This window comes from Falco naumanni, chromosome Z, assembly GCF_017639655.2.
Source record: "Falco naumanni isolate bFalNau1 chromosome Z, bFalNau1.pat, whole genome shotgun sequence".
NCBI classification, from domain to species: domain Eukaryota; kingdom Metazoa; phylum Chordata; class Aves; order Falconiformes; family Falconidae; genus Falco; species Falco naumanni.
Genome location: NC_054080.1, coordinates 86,462,824 through 86,487,891, shown reverse-complemented (window position 1 = coordinate 86,487,891; position 25,068 = coordinate 86,462,824). Strand labels below are relative to the sequence as shown.

Sequence of the window (25,068 nt, the reverse complement as noted above, 5' to 3'; positions counted from 1 at the left end):
GCCAGGGCACAGCTGCCCTCAGCAGGAGTCTGATTCTCACCCCACTGGAGGTGGCCGCCCTGCTCCCTGCCAGCACCAGCAAGGTGCAGCCCCGCAGCCCTGCCTGTCCCTGTCCTCAGACTGCAGCTGCAGGCCTGGGGAGGCATGCTGATAGGAGGTGGTGGAGCCACATGTCACCAGAGATGCAGTTCTCTAGATGCTTAGCCCAGGGCACAGACCATGGGGAAGTCTGGAGCAGAGCGGGCCAGGCTGGCAGGCAGTGCACTGACTCCAGTCCAACTCTTAAGAGAGAGGAAAGTGTTTCTCCAGTGTCTTGCACTAAACAGCCTTCTGCCTAAGGCCGCTGAAATCTTAAGGGGCAGACACTTGCATGTGTGTGCATGTGTGCTGGGCTCTGTGTGTGGGGATGCACTTGCGTGCAGGTGTGCACAAATGCACATGTACATATATGCACATGTGTGCACGTGTGTGTATGTGCCTGTACATGTGTGTGTGTGCCTCTGTGTGCATGTGTGTGCGCGCTGCACAGAAGAGGAGCAGATTAAGGCATTAGGTCACATGGGAGCTACTGCTGCACAGACCCTACCTGGGATTTGGGTTCTTACAGTTAATAGGATCGCTGGAGCTCAAGGCCATCATCCCATCAAGATAAATGTCTCTAGTGCCCACTTTTAAGCAATCTGAATTCAATTAAGCTAATTGGAAAACAAGTAAAGAAGGATTGCATTAATATAGCCTTATAGCATGAATCTCCACTCCCTCCCTCAGGGGGAATGGCTGAGCACAGTGAGCCTATAGAGCCCACGCACCAGGCCCATGCCGCCCTGCTCCCAGAGCACCCACAGCTGGTCCCACACTCACAGCACCCCAGCTCCACGGTGGCTCAGGCACTGCACTGCACCGGGGACTGCTCAGTGCTTTCTCTGTGATTCCTGTATGCCACAGAGCACCCTGTAAGTGATGGAGAAAACACAACTGCTCTCCAAGGGGTGGATAAAGAAAAATCTCACCAGAAAAAAAGCACGAGGTGACTGTCAAGGTACAGCAGCAGCTTCCTCATACATGAAGCTTTCAGAGTTCTTAAACTGCATGCTTAAGAACTTCTTGGGAGGAAAAAAAAGCAAAGCCAGTTTTTCCCGGTTTTAACAACGTCTGCTGGATGATACAGAGCATGCAAACTGCAGTATGGTACAGGTTCCTGCTGAGTGAGTACTCCCTCTTCCCCTTGTTTCCCTTGAGTAAGTACTCCCCCTTCCCCTTGACGCACTCCCCCACCCCCGACCCCCCCACACCCCCCACCCCCCGACCCCTTCGATTTGCCGTCTGACCTTGAAAGTCCTGTTTATCTTTCTGGGAGGCACTCCCTGCTGCACATCACTGCTCTGAAGAGCAATGTCCCACCTGCAGAGTGACTTCAGCTTCAAATGTCTGCTCTGCAAGGCAGTAATTATTTCAGCTTGACATAAAGAAAAGACAGGAGGAAAGGAAGCAAGAATCTGTGGCATTTTATGCTGCTGATTTCATTGTGTAAAGCCACATCCCATACATATGTCTCAACAGCACAAACAGGATCAAAACTATTCCATGTAGTCTTCACTGGGCATGCACAGGAAGGGGGTTATAGCACGCAGCTGCACTTTAGAGATTGTCAATCTTGAGAATTTTTGCTACCTTCCAAATGCAAGTTCAGCAGTGATTGTTCTAATAATACATTGCAAAAAACCTAAAAAAGGTGCTGGAAGAGGGGGTAGCTTTTTGAAAGGCAGGTAAGAAATCCCACTTTTTTCATCAGATACTGAATATTGATCCTGAGTGCCCCTGCAAATTTCCAAAGGTAAACGGTCTTTGTGAAGCTGTGATATACCACACTATCAATTTTTGAGACTTCATACTAGTATGACACACATCCCAGGGTCTCTGTGGCAGCGAGGGATTTAGCCAACAGCCAGTATGTTAGACTCAAAGGGAAATGTTCAGACAGTTACCTTTCTTTGCCATCCTAAACCCTCTGTGTTAGTCTCTCAATTATCAGAGGAACCGTTAAGCCTTCCCTCCCCTCCCCAAAGCAGCACGATGCCTCATGTGTGTGTCAGGGCACCACAGTCTGTGCCTGAAACATGGGAAGAGAGAAAAAGAGATATCTGGAGCCAGAAGAGTCAGAGCTGCTCTCTGTTCCACGACAGGATTGTAGGCTTGTTTCAGATTTTTGCAGATTGGGACCAAGGAAGTCGCTTCCTCTCTGTACAACTCCATTCCCCTGCAAGAAGGGTGCTATAGTGGTAGATGCAGTTCTGTACAGCAAATACAACTGTAATAATCTACCGCCGAGGAAAGAGGGTTATTCTCTATTTGGGAGGAAGGTGTGCCTCATGTACTTTGTGGGTTATGTACCTGTCTTTAGGGCTGGAAGATTTTTGCTGTACATTTGTATTGTGATTATAACAGCAAAAAATCTGAGTCTTGTCCCTGCATTTGAAAATTTTGACAGGTGCCCTAAAAGCAGCATCTGTGCCAGGACCCAATGTCCTTTACAGCACAACTGCCAGACCAGAGCCTGGCTAAAGGGTTGTTGCTCTTGTGTCTCACCTTGCTATCATTTTTTTGGCCACAACAAGCAGAAACGATTCCCAAGTTTGCCCAGGGCTTCTGGAGGGACAGGCATGTTTTGTGCTGGTTGTGAGTGCTGTAAAACCCCAGCTCCAAATTAGAAGAAATTAGGGACATTGCACAGTTCATTCATCTTCACTAATAGAGTTCTTGGGAAATACACATGTAGATTAAAGGAACACAATGGCCCCTGGCTGATTGCTTTGAGTACCCTCCAATGCCCCTACAATGGTATTGACTTGCTTTTCATATTGAGCACAAAAGCCACACTAACCTCTTCTTGTCTCTCCTGTCGGCCTCTTCCCCCTTTGCCAATGGATGGCTGAGTTCTTTAGGCCCCAACCCGCTCCCCTGCCCCCTGCCCGAAAGCAGTCAGTGAAAGCAAACCTCACCTGGAGCTAGGAAAAACTGAGCGCTTCTACAGGGGATTAACTTTGGGACATCAGGCCATAAACTTTATAAAGGCGCAGGCACTGGCAAGGGCAAGCGCTGCCACTCTTTCGTTTTGAAGCGATTCCTTTGGAAAAGTCTACACAAAATATCTCCTCTTGGGGTGTGGAGGGGTAGCAAAAATGAAGATTTGTTGAGGGTGAGGTCATACCTTTTATTAGAGTAGCTAATATGTCTGGAAGAAGCAGCAGCAGTGCTGTTTTTCATTCACATACAGACTCCACAGGCTTGACACGGAAGCATCTTCAAAACTTAGTGCAGGCTGAAAACCGCTCTGGATGTTGCTGTGCTCACCATGGCAGCTGGGACGAAGGACGGCTGGTGCCTGAGAGGAACTGGCAAGTGCTAGCATAAAAAGGGACAAAGTGACAGAAAGAGAAAAGCCGGAAAAATACTGATGCAGGAAGGAGTAAGTTGAAGGCAGAGGACACAATGCCATTGCCTGGCCAGCTCGTGCCCTCCACCAAGCCAAGCCCCAGCAAGGTGGGGGCTGCCTGCCCTCCCGCAGCATCCCGCAGCTCCCCCCGGGGCCTGGCCCTGCCTCTGGCCGCCCAGCCCCGCTTGCCCTGTAGAGGATCGTGTCCTGGGGCCAGCGCTTCTCCCGGGGCCTGTCCTATAGCAACACCTTGGGCAATTTCCTTCAGAAACCATGTCCAGCACCTTCCCCGGACTTGCGAGGGTCGAGAGGCTGAGCCCCTCCCGCAGAGCTCTGCAGAGCCCGGCTGCCCCCCCGGCCGCAGGACCAGCCCCGAGGGCAGCCAGACGCAGGGCACCTGGCCCGGCCGGGGACCACGGCCCCGGCGCTGTTACCCCCGCTGCTCTTCACCCTCCGCACGTGACACCGCGCGGCGCCGCGGCACCCTCCTGGCTGTCACCTCTGGAAAGATCACCTGTGACACCCGGCACCTGAAGAACGCCAGGGCCGGCCGACGGCTGGGGCTGCCGAGGGAAGGCGGTTCGGGGAGGCGCGGAGAGCCTGCAGCACGGCCCCGGGCACTGCCCCGGACACCCGTTGGCTTGCCGGCCAGGTCCCCTCCCCCTCCGCGGAGTCCCCGCTCCCGGGCCCGTCCGGCGCGGCCCGGCCCGCGGCCCCCGCCGGGCCGGCCCGCTCCCCCGCGCCCTGCGGCCGCCGGCCCCACGGCGGTTTCCGACGGCGCTCGGCCTGGCCCTGGCCCCGGCCCCGGGGCTCCAATTGCGGGACTCGGCGGGGCGCCCGGCCTGGGCCAGCCCCCGGCAGCAGCGGGGGCCGGCCCGCCCCGCCTCGAGGGCCCCGGATGGCATCGCCCGGCGCCGTCTGGGGCCGGGGCCGGGGCCGGCGGGGCGGGGCGGCCGGCGCGGGGAGGGGGGGGCGGTGGCGGGCGCTGGCGGCGGGGCCCTGGGGATGCCTTGCCTCCCCCGCCGTGCCGGAGCGGCGCGGGGGCCTCGCCTTCCCCGTCGCCCACCGCCCCCCGGCACTCCTCCCCCGCCCCAAGGAGGCCAGCCCGCCGGGCGGTGCTGTGCCAGAGCTGCCCGCGCCGCCCCGGGGCCGGACTAGGACCGCAACGCCGCGCCGGGGCCCCGGGCCGGCCGCCCCATGCACCCGCCCGGCGCCCCGCTCGCCATGGCCGAGGGCGCCTTCTCGCTGTCCGCGCAGGCGGCGCGGAGCCCCGGGGGGAACCCGTCGAGGCTGCACAGCATCGAGGCCATCCTGGGGTTCACCAAGGAGGACGGCCTGCTGGGCCCCTTCCCCCCCGACGGCAGCGCCGGCACCGCCAAGGAGGCGGACAGGCGGGGTCCCCGGCACTGCCTCCCCAAGATGCCCGTCGAGCCGCCGCCGATCGAGCCCCAGGGCCGCGCCGAGCGCTTCCAAGGTGAGTGCGGCGGGCGAGAGGCGCCGGGGGGTGGGCGGCCGCCCTCTCCTCCGCTCCCTCGGCGGGCCCGGCGGGGAGATCGCGCTCCCCGTGACCTGCCCGTCTTTCCCTCGCAGAGCCGTACTGCCCAGGCAGTGCGAGCCCAGAGCTGCCCGCTGGCAGCAGCGGCGAAGGGAAGCCGTCGGACGAGGAGCAGCCCAAGAAGAAGCACCGACGGAACCGCACCACCTTCACCACGTACCAGCTCCACGAGCTGGAGCGCGCCTTCGAGAAGTCCCACTACCCCGACGTGTACAGCCGCGAGGAGCTCGCCATGAAGGTCAACCTCCCCGAGGTCCGCGTTCAGGTAACGCCCGCCTCCGCCCCGCCGGCCTCCGGCATAGCCCCGCGCCGGGAAGCCCCGCACAGCCCGGCACGGCGCGGCACGGCAGGGCAGGGCTGGACAGGGCTCGGCGCGGCCCAGCGTTTCCGGCGCCGGGAGCCCCCGGCCCGGCGTGGACCCGCAGCCCTGGCGGTTGGAGCAGCGCGGGCCCGGTACCCGGCCCGGCACCAGCGCCGCCGGCCGCTTCTGGAGATGGCGCTGTCCTTCGCGGCGCCGGCGGGACAGGGTGAGCCCGGGGTCGTTTTCCGTTCGGCGGCCGCGCGGTCGGGCCTCCGCCCGGCCCGCCGCTGCCCTTTGCCTGGTGCGGCCCGGCCTGGGCAGCTGAAGCCGCGGTGCAGCGGGGCAGCAGCTAGCGGTAGGCCAGCAGGTGGCTTGTGGGCAGCCGAGCTGGCTCTGGCGCGGGGCTGTTGCCGGGCTGCTTTCCCGCAACGCAGCTCCCTGCCAAGCGCAGGGCTGCCGGGCCGTGGGGGAGCGCGGCCGGACCTCCTGCTGCCCTAGCTCAGCATGGTGGCGCCTGCAGCTCCTTTGCGTTTCCCTCGCTCCGTTGCGTGCTGCTCACCCTGGGAAGAGCCTCTGCCTCGGCAGGGACAGCCCTGTGGCCTGGCTGATGTGGCTGTGCTTGCAGGTGTGGTTTCAGAACAGACGGGCCAAGTGGAGGCGGCAGGAGAAACTGGAGGTGACCTCCATGAAGCTGCAGGACTCGCCTATTCTCTCCTTCAACCGCTCCCCCCAGGCAACACCCATGGGTCCTCTCAGCAGCAACCTGCCCCTTGAGACGTGGCTCAGCCCACCTGTGGCCAGCAGCACGGCCCTGCAGACCCTGCCCGGCTTTGTGGCCTCACCACAGAGCCTGCCCGGCAGCTACACACCGCCGCCCTTCCTGAACTCTCCGGCCGTGACCCATGCGCTGCAGCCTCTGGGGGCAATGGGGCCACCGCCACCTTACCAGTGTGGGGCCACCTTTGTGGACAAGTTCCCCTTGGACGAGGCAGACCCGCGCAACACCAGCATTGCGGCCTTACGGCTGAAGGCCAAGGAGCACATCCAGTCCATCGGCAAACCCTGGCAGACAATCTGAACTCCCTCTTCAGCGCCTGGGACAAGCCCACGGGGGAGACCGGTCCTGGGACAGCCAAGGGATGCCCCTGACCCGTTCTGGCTCCTCCAGACAGCCAGGCAAGGGAGGGCTGTCCTTTGCGCCAGCCTTTCCCCCACACCTTGACTTGCTTTGTATTTTGTGGTCCTTTTACTTCCCTTTTCCACATGCCCTGCAGAATTAGGGGCCTGATCATAGCTTAGGAAAAAAAAAAAGTCTCTTTTGCTCTCCCTCCTTGGCTGGACGCTTTAGTTGCAATAAAAGCTGCAGTAGGGTGAAGAGCTGTGTAAGTAAGGTGGCTGGGAACCGAGGCCTGCGTTACCAAGGGACGGTTTTCTGCTTTTGCACCATTAAATGGCATGACCTGCATGAGGGCTGCACATTGTGTTTCTGCACCTGAACAGGCTGCTTGGGCCAGACCCTCCGCTGGCTGTGATGCACAGAGGTGTGGGACAGGCCAGGCGGTGGGCCCTCCTCCCTCCTGCTGTGGCAGCAGGACCCTGCCCCACTGGCTGTGAGTGCTGGGGCCTGCAGACCCATGGTGGGGAGCGCACCCGGCTCTGGCTGCCTGCTCGACAAGGGCTCTGGTAGCCCACGGGCCGGGTGCAACACTCCCACAGCTGCCCTACTGGGGCAACCCTGCGTTTTGGTGGGCTTTGTCCACCCCTGCCCCAGCAGGCTGGGGTTGGCGCCAGTCCCCTGGCCCTTGCTGCCTCTTCGGGGAAGGGGACTCATGGGTGCTGCCAGGCCCCATGCCCCCGCAGCCCAGCCACCCAGAGAGGGAGACAGGCAGTAGCTGACTGGGTGCTGGCTGCCTGGCTGGGTGGCTGGAGCCGCCAGTGGGAACCTGCTGGGTGCATCCTGCCCAGTGCAGCCCCCGAGGCTGGCACAGCGCAGGGCCATGCTTATTCTCCCACCCACCCAGCGCCCACTGCCAAGCTGCCGAAACTAAAACTGCAGCATCTTTATTTTCCATTATCTCTGTTACTGCCTGTAATGGGGCTGAGAAGCTGTAACGAAACACCCCTTCTCCTCCACTGGGCACGGGGTGCTCTACACACTCTGGAGGTTGTGGCAATTAACGTTTCTCATTAGGGAAGAGAGAAGGATGCACAAGTGCCCTCATTGTGTCCTGGGATGATTCAATGCAGACTGGGAGACCTCTCCTTTCACCATTTCCCACTCGTTGTGGCCAGACAAAGGCTGGCGTCTAATTATATTTTCACAATCTGTGCGTATCTTTTAAGAGTCCTGTCAGAAACAAGTATGTCAGCTTTGTTCAGCTTCACTTCAGAGAGGTTTTTAACCTTAGACAGCAGTTTCTAAACATCCCTTCACAGACTTCTCCACAGCAGCCCCCATCTATTGTCTGGAGAGCTGCTTTTACAGATGATAATGGGAATCCCTCTATTTTGCAATGCCTTTTCCTCTCTCCCTGGCCTCCCTGCGGATCCAACCCACCTCTCCAGACCGGAGTGCATGCTGCACCAGGGCCCCAGGCCTTCCCTGAGCTGTGTTGGTCCCGGGGTTGCTAGGGAGGACCAGCAAGTGGTCCCTGCCAAGTTCCAAGGCAATGTGGCCCTATGTGGGCAGGACCTTCCTGCTGGGCTCTGGACCTGTCAGTGTTTGTGTATCCGTGGTGGTGCCCAGTCTCCCCAGCCCACAGCTCGGTGCTGCCTCATCAAAGAAAGTACCATGCTGTCAAGAAAAGAAAGTGCTGTTGCTGTCAGGACCAAGGAGATATTTTGCTAACTTCTGGTAAGGAGACCTGAGTCAGCTGCTGGGGTGAGGGGAGGAGAGCAGAAGCAGTACCCACTTCAGTTTTCAGGCCTTACTCCAGTGGTCCTTTCACAGGTGAGCTTTGTTTGCATTACCAAGGATGCAGAGTTTGCCAGGCAGTGGCCACAACGGAAGGATGTTTTTTGGTGTGCTTGAGAAGTGCCTGCACACCCTGGCCGGCATCAGTAGTGCACGCACACTAACAAACGATGGCACAGGCTGTGCACACTCTTCCTCCCTGGGGGCAGGAACAACTCCACTTATCTTTGTTGGCTGCAGTCCAACTGTGGCTCTGGTGCTGAAAACCCTCCTGTCTGTGAGTACGTCTGACTGTTGCCCAACAGCTTTTACCTGCTCGTGATTAACAGGTAATTCCCCAAGATTCCAGTGATGCTTTTCCACATTTTGGCACTACTGCCCTCTCCAGCTCTTCTGTATCCTGCAAAGCCATTGGAAAGATGACACCACTACCACCACTACCACCCCCCCCCGGGGTTCTGATCAGCGCTGTAACTAGCACTGATGCCTGGTTACTTGAGATCGAAGTTAGTTGGTTAAAAACTAACAGTAGATAGAAACACAGTGACAGGACAACAGAAACAGCAGCTGAAGAAACCTTTTCACTTCTATTAAGCACCTGATCCAACACCTGCAAGCAAAAAAAAGAAAGGTTATGCCAGGCTATGGTGTTTGTGTGTTTGTTCTTTTACTGACACATTAAAGCGGGTCTTTTGTTATACACTGTACATGTGAACCCTGTAATGAATGAACTGTGTGCAGTTATGTCTTTCAAGGAAAGCTATGAGTTTATTGCTAAAAATAAGTATTTTAAGCAGCTAAACATAAGTGAAAAATATTTACCTGTCTGTGCCTAAACAAATAAAGGGACAGAGGCATATGCAAACTTGTATCTTTCCTGTACCCTGTCTAGTTTCCTGTGTTCCTACACTTTCTTTCAAATTGTCCCATTCCATTTTAAAAGCCCATTTGTTCATTTTGTTGTAAATATCTTCTCCTTCTTAATTGGGTGCCGAGTCTAATAATCCTGCCTCAGCTTGTTAAGTGTACAATAGCAGTCAGAGTTAATGACCCATTAGTGATTAATTCCTTAAACAGCATCTAATTGCTCACTGTAAAACCTTTTCTTAAAACTGGATTAAATCATCTAGATCCTTAACCACTTCTTTACTCTAACTTTGCTAAGGCTATTAGCCTGGCCTTTTCTGAGTGATCTATTTCTTCTTTTGCTTAAACTGTATTACCAAGATAGCAGATTTAGTGCCTATATTTGACTACTTTGCAACATCTGAAGTTCTAAGGAAGAAGAATACTGATAAAAGACTGCCGGTGAAAAGACTATGAAATTTACTCCTTTGCAATGAGACGGTTGCAGACAGTGAATGTTCTTTCGCAAACCACAGCACACCACCTTTTGGAGGGAGAGGTGGACTCATAGGACAGGGTCTGTCAGCGGCCATAGTAACTCATGGAAGTGTGTAGGCTTTGGCGAGTGAAGCTGTAAATACTTCTTAAGAGTTTTCCCAAAAAAACCTTGGTTTTAACTCAGTGTCCTGGATATGAGGCAGTTGGCAAGGGCTGCCCTGAGAGACTCCTTGGAGGGATTGCTCCATGGCGAGGAATCCTTGCTAGCCTACCATGGCACAGATCCCTGCTTCTGGGAGTACTGCACCTCCCTTCTCAGCATGGGGCAAATAACTACTGAGGAGGCACGAACCTCACCGGGAACAGGAGGCAAGACAAGATGTGTACTGGACTCTCACATTGTCAAAGGGGCTTTGGGGAGGGCAGCTGATGTCAGAAGCCAAGAAGCTCCTTCCTCTTTCCCTTCCTTCCCCATTTGTGTCTCACTGGGTTGAACATACCTTTCTTCCTTCCCACCCCTGGTCAGAATCTTGTCAGTATTCAAGAAAACTAGCAAAGATACCTGACCTACATAAGACAAGGAGAGTTTTGACGTGAAGTTTAGCTCAGTTGCTTTCCAGTGGAGCGAGACTGGTGCTTTGTCCAGGCCTGGTCCTCAATCCCTGCTGGATGGGGTCAGGAGAAGCTGTCATCCCCGCGGAGCAGCAGGCTGGCCATCATGTTTGCTCCTCAGCCACCTTGGATCACAGCCCCTGTGAGAGGGAAACACACAGAGCTCAGTCACAATTTAAATATCTGTTATGAGCTGTTGGGGTTGAGGGCAATTCTGTCCTCCTCCTCTGCTGAGGACATGCCAATGTCTGCAGGTGAGATGGAGAGTTGAAGGATCTTCTTTCTGTCTGCCTCAGCTGCACCTGACAGGGGTTTCAAGTAAGAACATTTAGTTACTTACTGTTGAAAAATCTCACTTACCTGTTCAAAGCTCCTGGCTACACCTTTCATCAGTTCAGTCTGTTGGGACATATAATGAAGTCCAACTCCAACAGGCATTAATTCAAGGGGCTTCCCTTCAGCTACAGTGTTTTTGGGCTGGACACTCAGGTTCTTTCTCCTATGCAGTCAAGCATCTTCCTGTGTCACCAATGCCACGGGTTATAAACCTTGGGACTTCTTTATCAACTTCCTTCAGCAGTTTGTCAATCACAGAGTACCCATTTAAAAAATCCTACCACAGAAGAAAATGTTGGAATGAAACAAACAAAAAGAGAGCAGAGCAAGAAGCTAGTTTGACCAGGACACTGGTGGCTTTGATAACATTACCAGTTTTTCTGGTAGAATGAGTATTTTCTCTCCTCTCTGTGAGCATCTCTGTGTTCTGCCAATGCATGATGTGAAAACTGGCTGACATTTGGCAGTCATCCCTCTGTCATATGACATTTCTGCCCCACTAAGAACTGTGAAATCAGCTCTGAAATGTTTGGTTCTGTGTAGAAATGCAGTTAAAGTCAGCTAGGCAAAACATTCAGAAGAGAGTTTAAATGGAGGCAGCAGAAATTTGGGTGGAGGCAAGAAGAGGTTAGAACTGAAGCTTTGGCTGCTGATACAGGAGAGAGTGTTGGAGTAAATAAAGAGGATAGGTGGTGTTCCAGCTGCTGACCGGTGCAGGTAGGTCAGATCTTTCTCCTTTGATTCCATCTCAGTGAAGAGGCAGGGGCAGGGAGTATAAGGCGGGCCTCTGGGTGAATCCAGAATGTCAGCAAGGGGGATGCTAGTTTTAAGGAATGCTTTTAAACCAAGGGCTCCTCAGGAAGACTGGCTCACCAGCAGCTTGTTCTTGCTTAAAGGCCTCGCCGACTGCAGCATGACTCAAAACCAGGAGAGCCTGTATGGCAGGAAAACCTGCTATTGTTCATGGCTTCACAGTTTATCATGAACTGGTCATGAACATGCTGCTTCCTCATCCCTTCCCCACGACATCCTAAAAAATACCCTTCCAGTTTATTTTATGCTGCATCTGTGGGACAGGGGAGTCCCATTTTACATGCAGAGAAACTGAGGCACAGAGAAACACGATTCAACCAAGCTCAGACAGGGATGGCATGACTGAGTTACCTCATAACTCTAGTGCCATTTGAGGGCTCTTTGGGTATCGTAAGCCTGCCTGGCACTTATGGCACCAGCTCTGCAAGAGACCCCCCTGTTCTTTCAGTTCCATAGCTGGAGGCCAAGGATGCTAACAACAGCAGGTGCCTGTGCTTAGCATCCCACCTGGAGCCTGTACAAAGATCTCTTAAGTCTTCAGACAGTGCTTTGTCTTGTGTGCCAGGCTTCTTCTCTTTTATTTCTTGGGTGTATAACACACACACATATTCACTCCAGTGACCTTGGCCACATGAAGACTAAAGCCAGGTTCCCAAGCACGTTCTTGTGGTGCCCCTCTTATTTTGCTCAACTCCTTCCTCCACTCTGCCTTTATCCCTGCCAAGGCTGGGCAGGGGAAGGTTGGTTGGAACGTGTGACCAAAGCTTTCCAGGGATGGCCTAGCATCTCCAAGGGTACCTGGCACTAGCTAAGCTGCAGCCCACTTTGTTTAATGTGCGTAGTCGCTAGGGTCTCAAGGGTTTGCCCTCCACTGCCCCAGAGCAGGCTGCCTCCTGCTTCTCCTGCTCTGCTAGGGATTCCTCCTACCTCGAGTCTTTCTGAGCAGCTTTCCCTCTGGGTGTCTGGGCAAAGCGTGTAGGCACTGCTGGCCCAATCCGGCCCCGCACAGAGCCAAAATCAAACCGCTTGGCAGCAGAAGCCGGGCTGCAGAGGAGCCTTCTCACAGGTCCTGCCTGCCAGGAGGGCCGGCGGCCTCGGAGGTGGGGGGAGGACAGACCTGCACCCCACATCAGGAAACTTCCCCATGCTTACGTGCACCCCTGGCAAGACTTTGCATCGCCTTTGGGCAAGTGGCAACGGGGACAGAGGGAAAAAGGCAGCATTTTTAAGTTCCCCTGAAACGGGGAAGCACTTTTAAGCTCTAAAAGGCCCGGGACAGCACCCGAACACGCTGGGTGCTCCCTCTGGCCGGCACAGGCCGGGATGTCCGCCGAGACGACCGAGCGCTGCCCCGGGAGCCGGGGTGTCAGCGCTGAGGCGCGCAGGCAGCCCGGCGGCCTCGGCACCGTCGCGCCCGCCACCGTTCCGAGGCCCGCGGGGCTGCGCGGCGCGCGCCGGGGCGGGGAAGTGGCCGCCTCCCCCCCTCGCCGCTCCGGGAGCGCGCCGGCACGGCACCCGCCGCGAGGGGGGCCGCGGGAACACGCGTCACGCACCGGGGCCGCACCGGGCAGCGGCCCCCCGCCAGGCGCTGCCGCCTCGGCCGCGCAAAGACACGCGCGATGGAGTTTGGAACCGGCCGTGCCCGTGGCGGCCCCTGGAAAGCAGCCGGACGCCCCGCTCCCCCCGCGGCTGGGGTCACCGGCACCGCGCGGGACGCGCCGGGAACCGCAACAAATGGGCGCAGCGTCGGGGCGGCCCCGACACCGGAGGCACCGAGACGGGACCGACCTGGCCGGGCAGCCCGCAGAGCACCGCCCCGGCCCGCCCCGCGCGCCCATCCGTGTGGCGAGGGCGCCGCCTGCTGGAGGCAGGCGGCTCCGGCCGCCCGAGCGAAGCCGGGCAGCTGGCGGTTCCGTCTCCGTGCCCTTCCCCCGACGGCGGGGTCGGGGGCCCTGGGGGCGCCCCGCTCAGCGCCGGCTCCTGCAGGCGGCCCGGGAGCGGCTGCCCGGAGCCGTGCCCGAGCGCCGTTTGAGCAGCTCCGAGGCCGGAGGCTGTACCGCGCCCCCGGCAGCCTGTGCCTGTGCCCGTGCCCGGCCACCTTCACGGCGAGAACGGGTCCCCTGAAGTTCTGGGATGCCCACTGCCTCCGCCCCCCTCACCGGGTATGGCGGGGAAGGGTCCGGCCCTCTGTACGCCCCTCGGGTATCCCGTGCACACCGGCAGGGCCCCCGAGTCTGCTCCCCTTCCGCCCGCTCGGCCGCAGCCGCTCCTGGCTGAGGGGCTCCAGCCCCGTGATCGCCCCTCCGGCCCAGTGCTGGGCCCTCTCCAGCTCGTCCAGGTCCCTCTTGTACTGGGGCGCCGGGAACCGGACGCGGTGCCGCAGGGGCGGCCTCAGCAGCGTCGGGCAGCGTCACCGCCACAAAGGCCTGCTGCGCTCGGACAGCAGTTCACCGCCGCCCTCACGCTGCGCTGCCGGTGCTGGTCCTGGGGGAGAGGCTCCCCCTCCTCGCCGGGGCCTCCGACGGCGCGGCCGGCTGGGGAGGGACAGGGACCAGGGGCACCACTCGGCCGCAGCCCCAAACGGTGTCACGCCCGGAGGCAGCATCTTTCTCCGGTCTCACGCAGCCACGCTGTGCCACTGAGCCGCGGACGGCTGGCAGGGGCGGCGTGCGGGGCGATGCCGGGAGGCCGAGCCTCCGCAGCCCCAGGGCCGCCCCTCCCGGCGGGCACGGCCCTGCCACGGGCGGGCCGCCAGCTCCCCACGCCGCCGGCGAGCTTCGGTGGAAAAGGAATCACTCTGTTCTTCCTTTGTTACCAGCTGTGGCACAGCTGATTTCTATTGTATTCACTCGAATAAAAGTATAAACTCGGCCTTTTTATTAGTACTATTTATTGCAATTGTTGAAACGTCATGTAGTTTTGAACTATGAAATGAACTGATTAGATAGGTAAGTCGTGTAATTGATTGGAAGACCCTTCCATGACAATTTTGTATCTATCTATATATATATATATTAAAGCCATTCAAGTGAGAAAATGCAACCTTGAAAGTGAAGTAGAGTTTAGTCACTGCTGAAACATACAAGAATACATATATTTAGGTATTTTACACAAAGGAAATCTTGTCTACAGAAAAGAGACCTTGTTGATTATCTGATACAATCAAGTGCTTGTGAAATGCAGTCTCTTAGGGAAAGTATTCAGTTTCTTCATGATTTAGTTTAGAGACCACCTTTCAGCTTGGAGTGCTCTTTTTCATATTCCCAACTTGAAGCAGATGGTCCATCATCTAATAAAAAGAGAAAAACGTTATTTATAGACCAGCGCTGAAAAAAGTCATTCACTAAGATAATAAGCCTAATATATATCTGCTCTGTGTATTCACATAACATATTCCTAATAATCTTTTCAAAACAGACCTCATCTGTCTTAGCATAAGACCCAACTGCCCAAGTAGGAGGAAAGACATTCTCCCAAATCATTCTGTCTGCCTTCTCATTTATATAGTGTCTCACCAGTGTTGAAAAGCTAAGCCACAGAAACAATTTAAAGCTTCCCCTCCCACCCCCCCACCCCACCCCACTTTACACTTAGGCCAACTTGCAGAAGAGACTTCCCTTCTGATTTTTAACTACTTTAACTGTAATTTATTTACAGAATAGAGAGTAGGCAAGGTCTTCCATTGCCTGGTACTAACTGAAAACAGAAGAAAACAACTCAGTGCATGACCCTAAGTCCAGTTCCTGGAACAATTACGTACAGCACAGCATGAGCGCTAGTGGGGAGTAATGCACAGAATTAACTTGAGCCAATAAGCAAGACCCTGAAATGAGTTACCCGAAGTATGCATCTGTATTTACTTCTGCAGCCTTCAGCTTTGGGGATTTCTGATCTTAAAATTCAAGTTTGAAACACAGCCTGCCTTCACTTATGTTCAGTATATGGGAACATAGGGTTGCACACACACGGCCACAGACTCCATGGTTAGCATCTCTGCAAGTGCACACTCAGCCTATGAGAATTAATTATAGCCCCCTCGACGGCGACATGGTCTTGGGACAGCTATTCCATCCACTGACAGTAGGGTTCATGCTTTACCTTTTGTTGGTCACATTTCAATACCTTAGTCCAATGGGCCATTTCACAAGGAACAGTAACCCACTGTAAATATGGTGTCCCATTCCTCCTTGGATCAGGTTCTATTTCAAAGTCCAGCACAGTATGTCTGGAAAAGTATCTAACACCAAGTACAAACTTCTCATATGCATTGCACCATGGCTGTCAGCTTACTCTACCTGGCCATCCTCCACCAGGGCAGATAGCTACACTCACCATTCCTGGACACGGACACCTTCCTTAGCTGTGGTGCAGCAGCACCTTAAACAAGGGTGTTGTCTAATCAAGGTTTGTGCAACATGGAACCCCTCACATCCAGAAAAATCTATGGAATCAAAATCCAAAGGTCATTTGCGCTCTTGTATCACTGTATACATGTATGACTGAATTTCATACCAACACCACAATTCCACCTTTATAAAAAAGGCCTCCTTTCTTAAAAACAACTATTATCGTTATTTATTTTTTTTTACTAATCATTGGGGAAATCTGTATATTTAAGGCAATAATCTCATTATTTCACATATATGTTCAATGTCAGACCACAAAAAAGTGGATATTAATTTAGGGTAAAAGTACACACATGTGGATGTGATTCACCTTACCAGAGGCAACTTCCAGCCTTTTAAAGTATGATTTAGTAAATCATTAGATAAAGTAGATACCAGATACTTTTAGAAGCCAAAATATTTCCCTGTTTACATAGCACAATGGAATTTCTTTATCAAATTTGATTACAAAGATGCACAAGGCAGAGCTGAAGATGAGATAAATGTTTTCCTTTTTAGATAGTATTAATCACCATCATAAAGCCATGGCCAGAAAGAAACCTATGGACAACATTCATACCAGTGGTGTAAGATACTTAAATCATGGCTTAATTTAACAGGTACATTTTAACTTGAATTCAAGTCAAAACCTGAAGTATTCACTGACATCCCCACACCAGTTCAGGAAGGAGACTGGGCTGAAGTTAGCCCAGGAATATTAACTACAACACATTACAGTAGAATACTGTAAGGAAAAAAAATAATCTTTCCAGTAATGTTTTTAGGAGGTGTGTGCATGAATCTGTTTATTCTGTTTCAATGTCACCCAAAAGAATTCTGCAGCTATGTCAGCAGTGTGCATATATATATATATACACACACACACAGAGTAATAATGGTATTACTGTACCTGACAAAGGAGTTTCCTAGCAAATTCTGCAATTTCCATTATGTCATTTAGACCCTGGTGACTTTCAGTAAAGCCTTACTGATACCCTCCCAAGTGCATTTTACAGGATTTTCCAGAAGAACAGGGGTGAATCTGTTCCAAAGTCTTGTTATCTTGTGAAATAGTGCTAGTAAGTACATTGACTTGAGGGATGGAGAGGTGGCTCCTAGGCATGTATTACAGCTTATCAGTAGCCACAGCCCGATTCTGCAAGACCACAAATGACCCCAGCAGTGACCAGCACCATTAGCTGGGGGAAGAGACTTGCACGAGGCAAAGCCAAAGCTGGGAAAACAAAAAACTCTCCCACCCAGCCACTCTATTCACTGACTGGCAGTGCCTCGCGAGCCAGACATGACAGCCAGAATAGCCACAGAGTCAATACGATGTGGCTTTATATACAGAAGGCTTTGCCTTCTTCCTGCCCTCTTAGTCACTCCTGTGTTCCACGCTAGCTTGGTTTTGCTGGGTTAGTACAGAACTTGGTGTTGCCACAGTCACCTGAGCATGAAGTGCTAAAGAAGAAAAGAATGGAAGGACCAAGGAACTTGAAGGGAATACAGACACTAAAATCTGCTCGATGCTTGCTGAGTTATAACCAGTAGCAAATAAATTCATAAAAAAATACAATCTGTGAGTGACAATCTGTAATCAAAAGTAGAGTCTTACTGTACTGAATGGCTAGTGCCAGAGACGCATTTCTGCTGCTTTCTGGACAACCCACAAGTTAGAAGCAGCTGATATGCTACTGTAAAACGAAATGTGGATATATGGTGGGGTTTTATGGGTTTTATCTTACTTACATCTTTCCAACTGCTATTGTCATCTGTCTCCCAGGTGTTCCTGTTATACCAGGGAAGCCCTCCTTTCAAAAAGTGAGCACTTCTATTTTCATTCCCTTCCAGCAGCCGCAGCAAATATTTTGAGATTTCTTCCCACTGCAGATAGTCTTCCAGCTGCTTGATATTTTCACGTAATGCCGAAAACGGTGTCTTGTTTTCTTCTTCATAAACATAAGGAAAATCTCCAGCACTCTTTTTCCCCATTAAATGTCCTGTAACAACAATGTCAGTGGCACGAAATTAACCAAAAGACCTATCGATTTGGCTGTTCAAACATCAGCTGGAAGTTGTTATTGACTGGTAGTATGAAGGGATGGGAAGGGAAGGGAAGGGCAACTGGGACGAGATGTTGTCACAGTGTCACACACAATTAATTTCCTCTGCCTCTTATGCCATGTTGTCAGAGAAGACGCTGCTGAGAACGGGCAGGAATAACCCAGTATTTTGCCTGGAGCTGGGAGGAGGCACCTGGCAAGATTTGCTGGAATGAGAAGTGGATGGAGAAGCTGTAGGACTTGGACTTCTCCTGCCTTGGCACGGGAACTCTAGCGTAAGCCCGCGCTCCAGTGCCCTTCTAGGGGCTAAGCGGAACACGCTTCTGGTAACCAGCGCTTTGCTGTCATCGGAGGAAGATCGCAGGTGGCCTCGGGCGGCGAAGGAGGCTGCTGCGGGCAGGGGAGCGGCAGCGCCGGCAAACGCTCTCCCAGACCGGGCGCCCCGGGATGCCGCCGATTGCTGGCTGCGCCCCTGGGTGCCGGCCGGTCCCGGGCCGCTGCCCTCGGGCTGGGGTCTGGCCCCCCGCACTTTTGCGGAAAGGCGGCGGCGGGAGACGCAGCGGCCGCAGGGGCGCAGCGGCGAGGGCGCGGCGACGTCCTGGCCGGCCCCCGCGGCAGTGCTGTCCGCTACCGGCGCTCGGCTCTCCGTGGCGGCCGGCCCGCCCTCGCACGGGAGCTGCCGGCCCGGGGCAGCGCGCTGTGCTCCGGTACGGCAGCCGCGCTGGCTCCACGCCGTCGGGCGCTGCCGGGCGGGACGGACTTACCCACAGCCCAGTGGCTGCCGCGGGGGTAGATCTTGGGGAGCGCTGGGGAGCCGCCGGGCTGCAGGGGAGCCGCGCCGCCCTGCGCCGCCAGCAGCGCCAGCGCCAGCAGAGGCAGCACTCCGGGCCGCCGCGGGCCGCCGCCGCCCATCGTGCCGCTGCCGCCGGTGCTGCCGCCCGTGCTGCCGCCCGTGCTGCCGCCCCGCCGCCGCAGGCTGCCGCTGGCTCTGGCTCCGTCTGGGCGAAGCGCTGCCGCTGCTGCCGCCGCCCCCCATTTATACGGACCCAGGACCGGGAGCGAGCGGAGTTCCCACGCCTGACGCCTCCTCACGGCGCCGGGGCTGCGGCCGCCCCCGGCCCCCCGTACCTCCTGTGGGGGCGGGGGCCGTTGCCGGCAGCCCCGGCCCGCCCTGGCTGCCTCCCCGCCCCGGCGGGCTCCCGGCAGGGGGAGCCCAGGGTGTGCCTGCCCCGGGGCTCAGCCCCCCCGCTCCGCTCCGCCGCGCCGGGCTGGGCCTAGCCAGGTTCACCGCCCCCGGCCGCCGTCGCCGAGCCCCGGGCTGCCATCCGCTGGGCAGGCTCACCCGGGGCCGCGCTGCTCCCGGCCGGCCGGTGTGGGGCCCCCTTCGCGCCGCCCGGCCCCGCCCGGCGTGCTGCCCCGAGGGGCGTGCGTGGGCCGGCGGCCGGGCCTGCCGGTTCCCGCGGCGGCCGCTTCCAGCCTGGGCGGGGGCCGGCCGACACTCCCTCGGGGCCGTTCCCGCCATTACACTGGGAAACCAGAGGCTCCGCTCCGCACCCGGGCCACCCCTCGCCTCCTGCCGCCGCAGGTGGTGCCGGTGCCCGGGGACGGCCACGAGGGGCCCCAGAGCGCCCGGGCCGGGTGCTGCCAGCGGTGCCCAGCCCGCCCGGGGCCGCCCCCCGGGCCCCTTTCCCAGGCGGCGGCGGGCGCCCCTGGGAGCCGGGGCCGGGGCCGGGAGGTGCCCGCCGCCGCCCGGTCACGCTGCTGCCCCTGGAGCTGTTTAAAGAAGTTTCGGCTAAAGTGAGGCGATCTCCCTGCGGGACGCAAGGGGCGGCTGGCGGCTCGGGCTGCAGGGACCGAACAGGTTGTAACGTTTTTACGAGAGCTTATGGGGTTGGGGGGAAGCTCCAGCGTTTTTTCGGTGGGAGGAATGGCTGTAAAAAGACCAAACTCAAAAGGACGACATCACTTGAAGCTCTTTGAAATAGATCTTGTGCGGAGAGTTTATGTTAATTTCCGACATCACACAAATTCACTGTCACAGGCGTCAGTAGTGCGGCTCTCACATGTACAGGACTTTCTTCTTCCCTCGCACAGAGACCCTGTAACCTCCCCAGCACCCGAAGGTGCCTGGAACCAGCCCAGTCTGTGACAGCGGATGACAGGGTGTCTGCCCTGAAGAGCAGCGCGAGGAAGGGGCGGATGTGTCACCGAAGGAGATGTACAACTGCAAAGGCCTGGAAGCAGCAGAACACTTGAACATGTTCGGGCAGGTAAGTAGCATCACCGAAGTCAAGGTGGATGAGTGGTAAGGGGATATTAAGCCCCGGTGTGCTGTGTGTCCTGGAGGAGAACGACAGAGGCAGGGCTGGAGTCATGTGGAATCAGTACAGTATAGACTCTGATGATTTTGCTGTCTAGAGATCTGTGTCAGGAGGTAGGACATGCAGTTAACAGAGCTGACTGTAAGGAACTTGCCAGATCCTTCAGCTAACCCTGCATGACATGGAACCAAACTATACCCAGTGGAGACTACTGTGGAAGTGAATTAACATAATTACTGGGCAAAGTGTCTAGTACAATGTCTTTTGTAGTCAGTTGTGTATCCTACTGTATGAGCTACATTGTTCCCTTGTTTAGTCTTAGTTTGTTGCATCTTCTTTTACTGATTAATGTGATTCATTCTTTTGTTTTGGTTATTAATTATGCATTCTTGTTTAATTTGCAATAGTATTCCCATGCCTCAACAATGAGTTTCACTGTGCAGCCTGCAGTACAGCTACAGCCAATGTGTGCTCTGTGCTGAGTGCAGCTGATCAAATACCATATTGCCATCCGTGAGAAAGCCATATCATTGCAATTCAGGACAGGAAATTGAAAATTCAGGAAACTGTGTTTTCAGGCAAAAAACGCCAACCCAACATACAAAGCAAAATATTTGGCTTTCCTAAGCTACACCAGCTGTACTGGAAGTGCTCTGACTGTCCTGGCCTCCCCAGGCTGTTGTGCTGGACCTGACTCACCTTGGCACTGGGGCCTCAGCCCTGGGCTGCAGCCACCAGCCCTGCTGTGGCCCCTGGGACCATGGTGCCCAGCGCAGCATGCCCTCTGCACAGCGTGGTTCCTGGTACCCCTTGTTTCAGCCCTGGTCGGTCGTTCCATAAGCCACCAACATGGTTCCCTCAGACCCCACTCAACCAGCCCGCTGAGCCAAGGGGAAGCCTGATGGCTCAGGTCTCCCCAGAACTACCATGTTTGCACAAATTAACTTAGGAAGTTGGTTGTTTCCTGGTACTAGGCTCAGCACAGTACTTTTGTTGCTTTCAGCTGTTGCCAGTGGTTTTGCCTTTGTTGCTTTACATAGGGCTCAGTGAGGATTAACAACATAAAGTCAAATTCTGGTCAGTAAGTTGTATATAGCTGCATGTAACACCTGTGCTGTTAGTAAGCTTTGGCTAGTGGTGCCAAACCATGAATTCTTACTCAGTTCCTCATTGCCCATTAGTCCTAAGTCTCTTTTACCACAAATGCAATGCAAACAAATAAACCCTTCTCATGTTTTGTGTATATACTATGTTTTTCTACACTTCATGTGTTAAAGGCTATGCCTTCACACTAAGTCTCATTTTACACTGTCTTGAGCTGCTTTGAGTTTGTTCCTTATACACTCCCATTTTTTACCTTGTATTATGGACTTAATGAAAGTTTAAGTCAGTTTGCCCTTTTGATGCTTAAAGTTACAGTGAAAAATACTGATTTAGAGAGTTGATCAAATCTGAGTTTAAATTTTTTTTTATAATTAAGATTAGGTTTTTAGGTGGAGGATTTTTTTGCCAGGAAAATCACATTTTCAGGGTTTTGTCATAAGACAAACATAATAATCTGTTTAACTTCTCCAAACAATAAAACTGGGTTATTTGAAGCAAACCACCAACAAAAACTCAGTCTGGGGATTTTCTATTTTTCTAGAAAAGAAAAAAAATTTTCCCCAAATTAAAGCAACCCTACAGGCCTGTTTGTCTCTTTTAGTTTTACCTTTGCTCTCAGATTGACAGCCATCGTGAGAGCCTTCTCTCTTCATTGAGTATTTCCCATGGAAGTTTAGTCTTACCATTTTCAAAAGAAACAGACCCTAGTAAGATCTTTAATCCCATAATTTGCACGTGTGTCTTGAGTCATGCATACACAGAACTGACACCTGCAATAATGGACCTGAAAAACTGAGCCCTCAGCAGGCTCCAAAACGTGTCTGTAGGGAGTGTTAGAGGTGAGCTTGTATTTTTCCACAGCAGCCTCGGCTGTGCGACTTAACACTTTCCCCAAAATACTTTGCTGTATTTTGCTGTAATGTGTGCTGGACCCGTCACACACTCTGCTTCACTTATCTGTGAGATACAGCTGGGGCTTTCTTCTGCCTGGTGAAATACTTGTGTGGGTTTTAGGATCAAAATGTCTCTCAGGACATTCTTAGGACCTTCCTCATCCTCTGTCAGAATGACTGGAAATCAGTTGTGCAATCAAAATTAATGTGTCCAGGGGGCTGCGCTGAACTGACCCACTCTTCCACATCCCATGGTGGCAGATTGTGCGCAGCAGGCTGAAGGAAAGGTGGTGCTGGAGTGGTTGTACCCAAACCGCAATGCAGTCTTGAGGCTGGATGTGCTGAGGCAGGGAGAGGCAGGGGCATCGGCCCAGCCTGCCACCAGGACGCTGCCACAGTCATCACTAGCTATCGCAGACTGCCTGCCACTGTTTGCAGAGGGGGACTGTGCCTGCAGCGTGCGCTTGGTCCTGTGCATGATGCTGAGTGCCATCAGCTTCACTGCTGAGAGAAGAGTGCCTTAATTGTGGTGGAATATGTGCTTGAGCAATGCTTCTCACTCATGGCCTTACGGAAATCGGGTAGCTATGTTAATTTTATGAAATAACCGAATCTCTTCAAGAAATACCCTTGTGGCTTGGGACTGCCCCTGCTCCCCCTTTAGGCCCTTGGTGGCTTTTGTTGAGCAGGACAAAACGTGTAATTTGCTTTTTTAATGGGCAGTAGTACAGCCACACTCCTTGGCCTGTGATGAGGGTGATGGAACCAGGTCTTTGCCCACAGCTCCCCCAGTGAAACCCCTGGGACCATCTGGTACTGTCCCGACCTCACTGCCTGCCCACAGGTGTCCCCTGCTTGCTGTGGCCAATGGACCTTGGGAGCAGGTTGAGCTGTGAAGGAAGAAGCCGCTCCTTGACATATTTATTATGCCATGATCACTGGGAATTGGAGGGCTTGATGACTTCATAGGCAGGATTATCATCCGCACAGCATGGCTCATGTCCCCTCCAGCTCCAGGGATTTGCTTGGCCCAGGCTGGCAGTCGCTCTTGTATTGCGTGCCTTTCCCTAAGTGCTAGCACATTTGGGCCAACAGGGCAGGAACTTGTGCATTATGTACCCTGGCATCTCTCTTGTGGGATCACAGCTAGAGCATGGGCTGCAAACAGTTCAGTAAAGGGAAAACTGACTGGAACACAAATGTGGCACTGAAGCAGCACAACCTTATCCCTAATAAATAAAACCAAGACATCTACTTAAAACTAAGCCAAACCACTGCAAAGGTGCTGAAACATTCCAGTATGTATATGCAGAAAGTATCAAGAGCAGTAAATCTAACACAGTGGTAGCTGACAGCCCTACCGACACAGCAATGAGAAACCAGGGAAAACAGCAGCTGCAACAAACCTCCAGCCAGAACAGAGTGGAGATGTGCCACCTGCAATGCTGGGTGCACAGGACCTGAGCCCAGCCTTACTTGCAGTGCCGCCACAAGTGCGTCATGCACCAGGCAGGGCAGAGGGCATGAGCAACAGCATCCCATACCCTGTCCCTTCCCTGGGAACAAAGAGCAAACAAAGCAGGCAGATTGATGCATGGTCTTGTGCGCCTCCGTCAGCAGTGCTCTCTTGGATGAGGAGGCTCATGCAGGAAAACCTCTGCTAAGGCAGCAGCTGGGCTGCGCTGCACGGAGGGGTCCCAGTCGCCGCCAGGGAGCTGGCGGTACTAAGGTCGGCATGGGCACAGCAGAGGCTGTCAAGGCTCCCAGGACTCAGACCACACATAGGCTGATGGATGCTTGGTCTGTGCTCAGGACGTTATGTGGGCACTGGGCAGGCAGGTGTGAACAGGCAGGGATAGGCACAAAGACCCATCCTGTCTCTTTGGCCTCATGACCTCTTCCTCTGCCCCACTGTGGATCCAGCCCACTCTTTGAATACATTTGTGCATTGTTAGCATTTCTTTATTTACCTGTTCATAAGGATAAAAAAGGTAATATGGATTTATTCTAGTTCTTAGTTTTATTAACGTTTTCAGAAAAATAATAATTTGATAATGTACAGAAATAACATACTGTACCCCCCCCCCCCAACAGAAAAGAATTCAAGGGCAATAAATGCAAGTGACATCAGCTGTGACTGACTCACTCATTCGAGACAGTCTTTCTTTCTTGAAGATGAAATCCAGTAACAAATCTGTTTTTGAACATCAAGAAACAGTTCTCTTCATTTTAAAATACCTTTCTAATTTTCATATATCCTGTGGCAAAGTGAACTATTGTTGCACTTAAGGAAAACATTAATGTTTTTTTCAATGCAATTACCACAATAACACTTTAATTTGCTTCCTTTACATTTTAGACAGCTATGATTGTTCTATCGAGGCAGATTTTATGTAAATAAAAAGGGATAAAAGAAAAACTGTGTGCCTTTCATCATTTTCTTTGTAATGTAGTGACCCTGACATTAGAGACAGCTATAATATATGTACAGAACAAACAATGGTTTAAGCGTTATCAGCAATGTAATAACAAGGCACCATCACTGAGGAAAACTTTGTAAATGTTGAAGATGCTGAACAGACTGATCTGCAGCACTCCAAACCTGTAGTCGGGGCAGGCGTTCTGCAAATAACCTGAAAATTGACTCTCTGCCGTAACAGTTCCCTGAAGAACTGAAGACATTTTTCAGAAAAAGAGCTCCACAACTTTACAGAGGCTGAACAATATGAAAAAATAAACATTTAATAAGGCACAGTTTAAGATATTTAATACTGTTTGCACTGCATTTTAGGAAGTCCTAGACCTAAACAGTTAAAGCTTAACCTATCGTTTATTGTGCATTTAGTGTATGTTAGTATGCTGCGTTAGGCATCACATTTTTTTTGTTTTGTAATTTTTGTGGTGGAAGGGTCCAATATTTTGAGAATTTAAATGGGAAGCATTTATGTCTCTGAATTCTCAGGAACTATTGCTGGATGGACAGAGGCAGTC

General features: G+C 53.7%; 3 protein-coding genes across 4 annotated transcripts; 2 read left to right on the top strand and 1 right to left on the bottom strand.

Moving 5' to 3' along the window:
* The first annotated feature begins 3,953 nt into the window (after positions 1-3,953).
* Positions 3,954-6,754, top strand: RAX (retina and anterior neural fold homeobox). 2 transcript variants are annotated; one of them, XM_040580817.1, is made up of 3 exons: positions 3,954-4,907; positions 5,024-5,241; positions 5,915-6,754. In XM_040580817.1, exons 1-3 carry the CDS (start codon positions 4,631-4,633, stop codon positions 6,365-6,367), a joined length of 948 nt encoding a protein of 315 aa, XP_040436751.1. In that variant the 5' UTR covers positions 3,954-4,630; the 3' UTR covers positions 6,368-6,754. The 2 variants fall into 2 exon arrangements, with proteins under 2 accessions (XP_040436751.1, XP_040436750.1); XM_040580816.1 differs by having other exon boundaries at positions 5,024-5,253.
* Positions 6,755-12,631: 5,877 nt separating this feature from the next.
* Positions 12,632-13,432, top strand: LOC121080763 (basic salivary proline-rich protein 4-like). The gene has a single exon (XM_040578887.1). The coding sequence runs from the start codon at positions 12,632-12,634 to the stop codon at positions 13,430-13,432; it is 801 nt and encodes a 266-aa protein (XP_040434821.1).
* A 738-nt stretch (positions 13,433-14,170) lies between these two features.
* Positions 14,171-19,345, bottom strand: LOC121081657 (gastrin releasing peptide). Its single transcript, XM_040580850.1, has 3 exons — positions 18,524-19,345; positions 17,446-17,696; positions 14,171-14,597 (listed from the first exon to the last, which is right to left on the bottom strand). The coding sequence occupies exons 1-3, from the start codon at positions 18,669-18,671 to the stop codon at positions 14,544-14,546; spliced, it is 453 nt and encodes a 150-aa protein (XP_040436784.1). The 5' UTR covers positions 18,672-19,345; the 3' UTR covers positions 14,171-14,543.
* Between the last annotated feature and the right edge of the window lie 5,723 nt (positions 19,346-25,068).

Excerpts from the sequence above, each read along its gene's own strand:
- LOC121080763 (XM_040578887.1), top strand. The coding sequence starts at position 12,632 with ATGTCCGCCGAGACGACCGAGCGCTGCCCCGGGAGCCGGGGTGTCAGC.
- LOC121081657 (XM_040580850.1), bottom strand. The coding sequence starts at position 18,671 with ATGGGCGGCGGCGGCCCGCGGCGGCCCGGAGTGCTGCCTCTGCTGGCG. Across the intron at positions 17,697-18,523 it reads CGGCAGCCACTGGGCTGTGG|GACATTTAATGGGGAAAAAG; the intron begins GTAAGTCCGTCC and ends TTGTTGTTACAG. Across the intron at positions 14,598-17,445 it reads ACAATAGCAGTTGGAAAGAT|ATGATGGACCATCTGCTTCA; the intron begins GTAAGTAAGATA and ends TCTTTTTATTAG.
- RAX (XM_040580816.1), top strand. The coding sequence starts at position 4,631 with ATGCACCCGCCCGGCGCCCCGCTCGCCATGGCCGAGGGCGCCTTCTCG. Across the intron at positions 4,908-5,023 it reads CCGCGCCGAGCGCTTCCAAG|AGCCGTACTGCCCAGGCAGT; the intron begins GTGAGTGCGGCG and ends TTTCCCTCGCAG. Across the intron at positions 5,254-5,914 it reads TCCCCGAGGTCCGCGTTCAG|GTGTGGTTTCAGAACAGACG; the intron begins GTAACGCCCGCC and ends CTGTGCTTGCAG.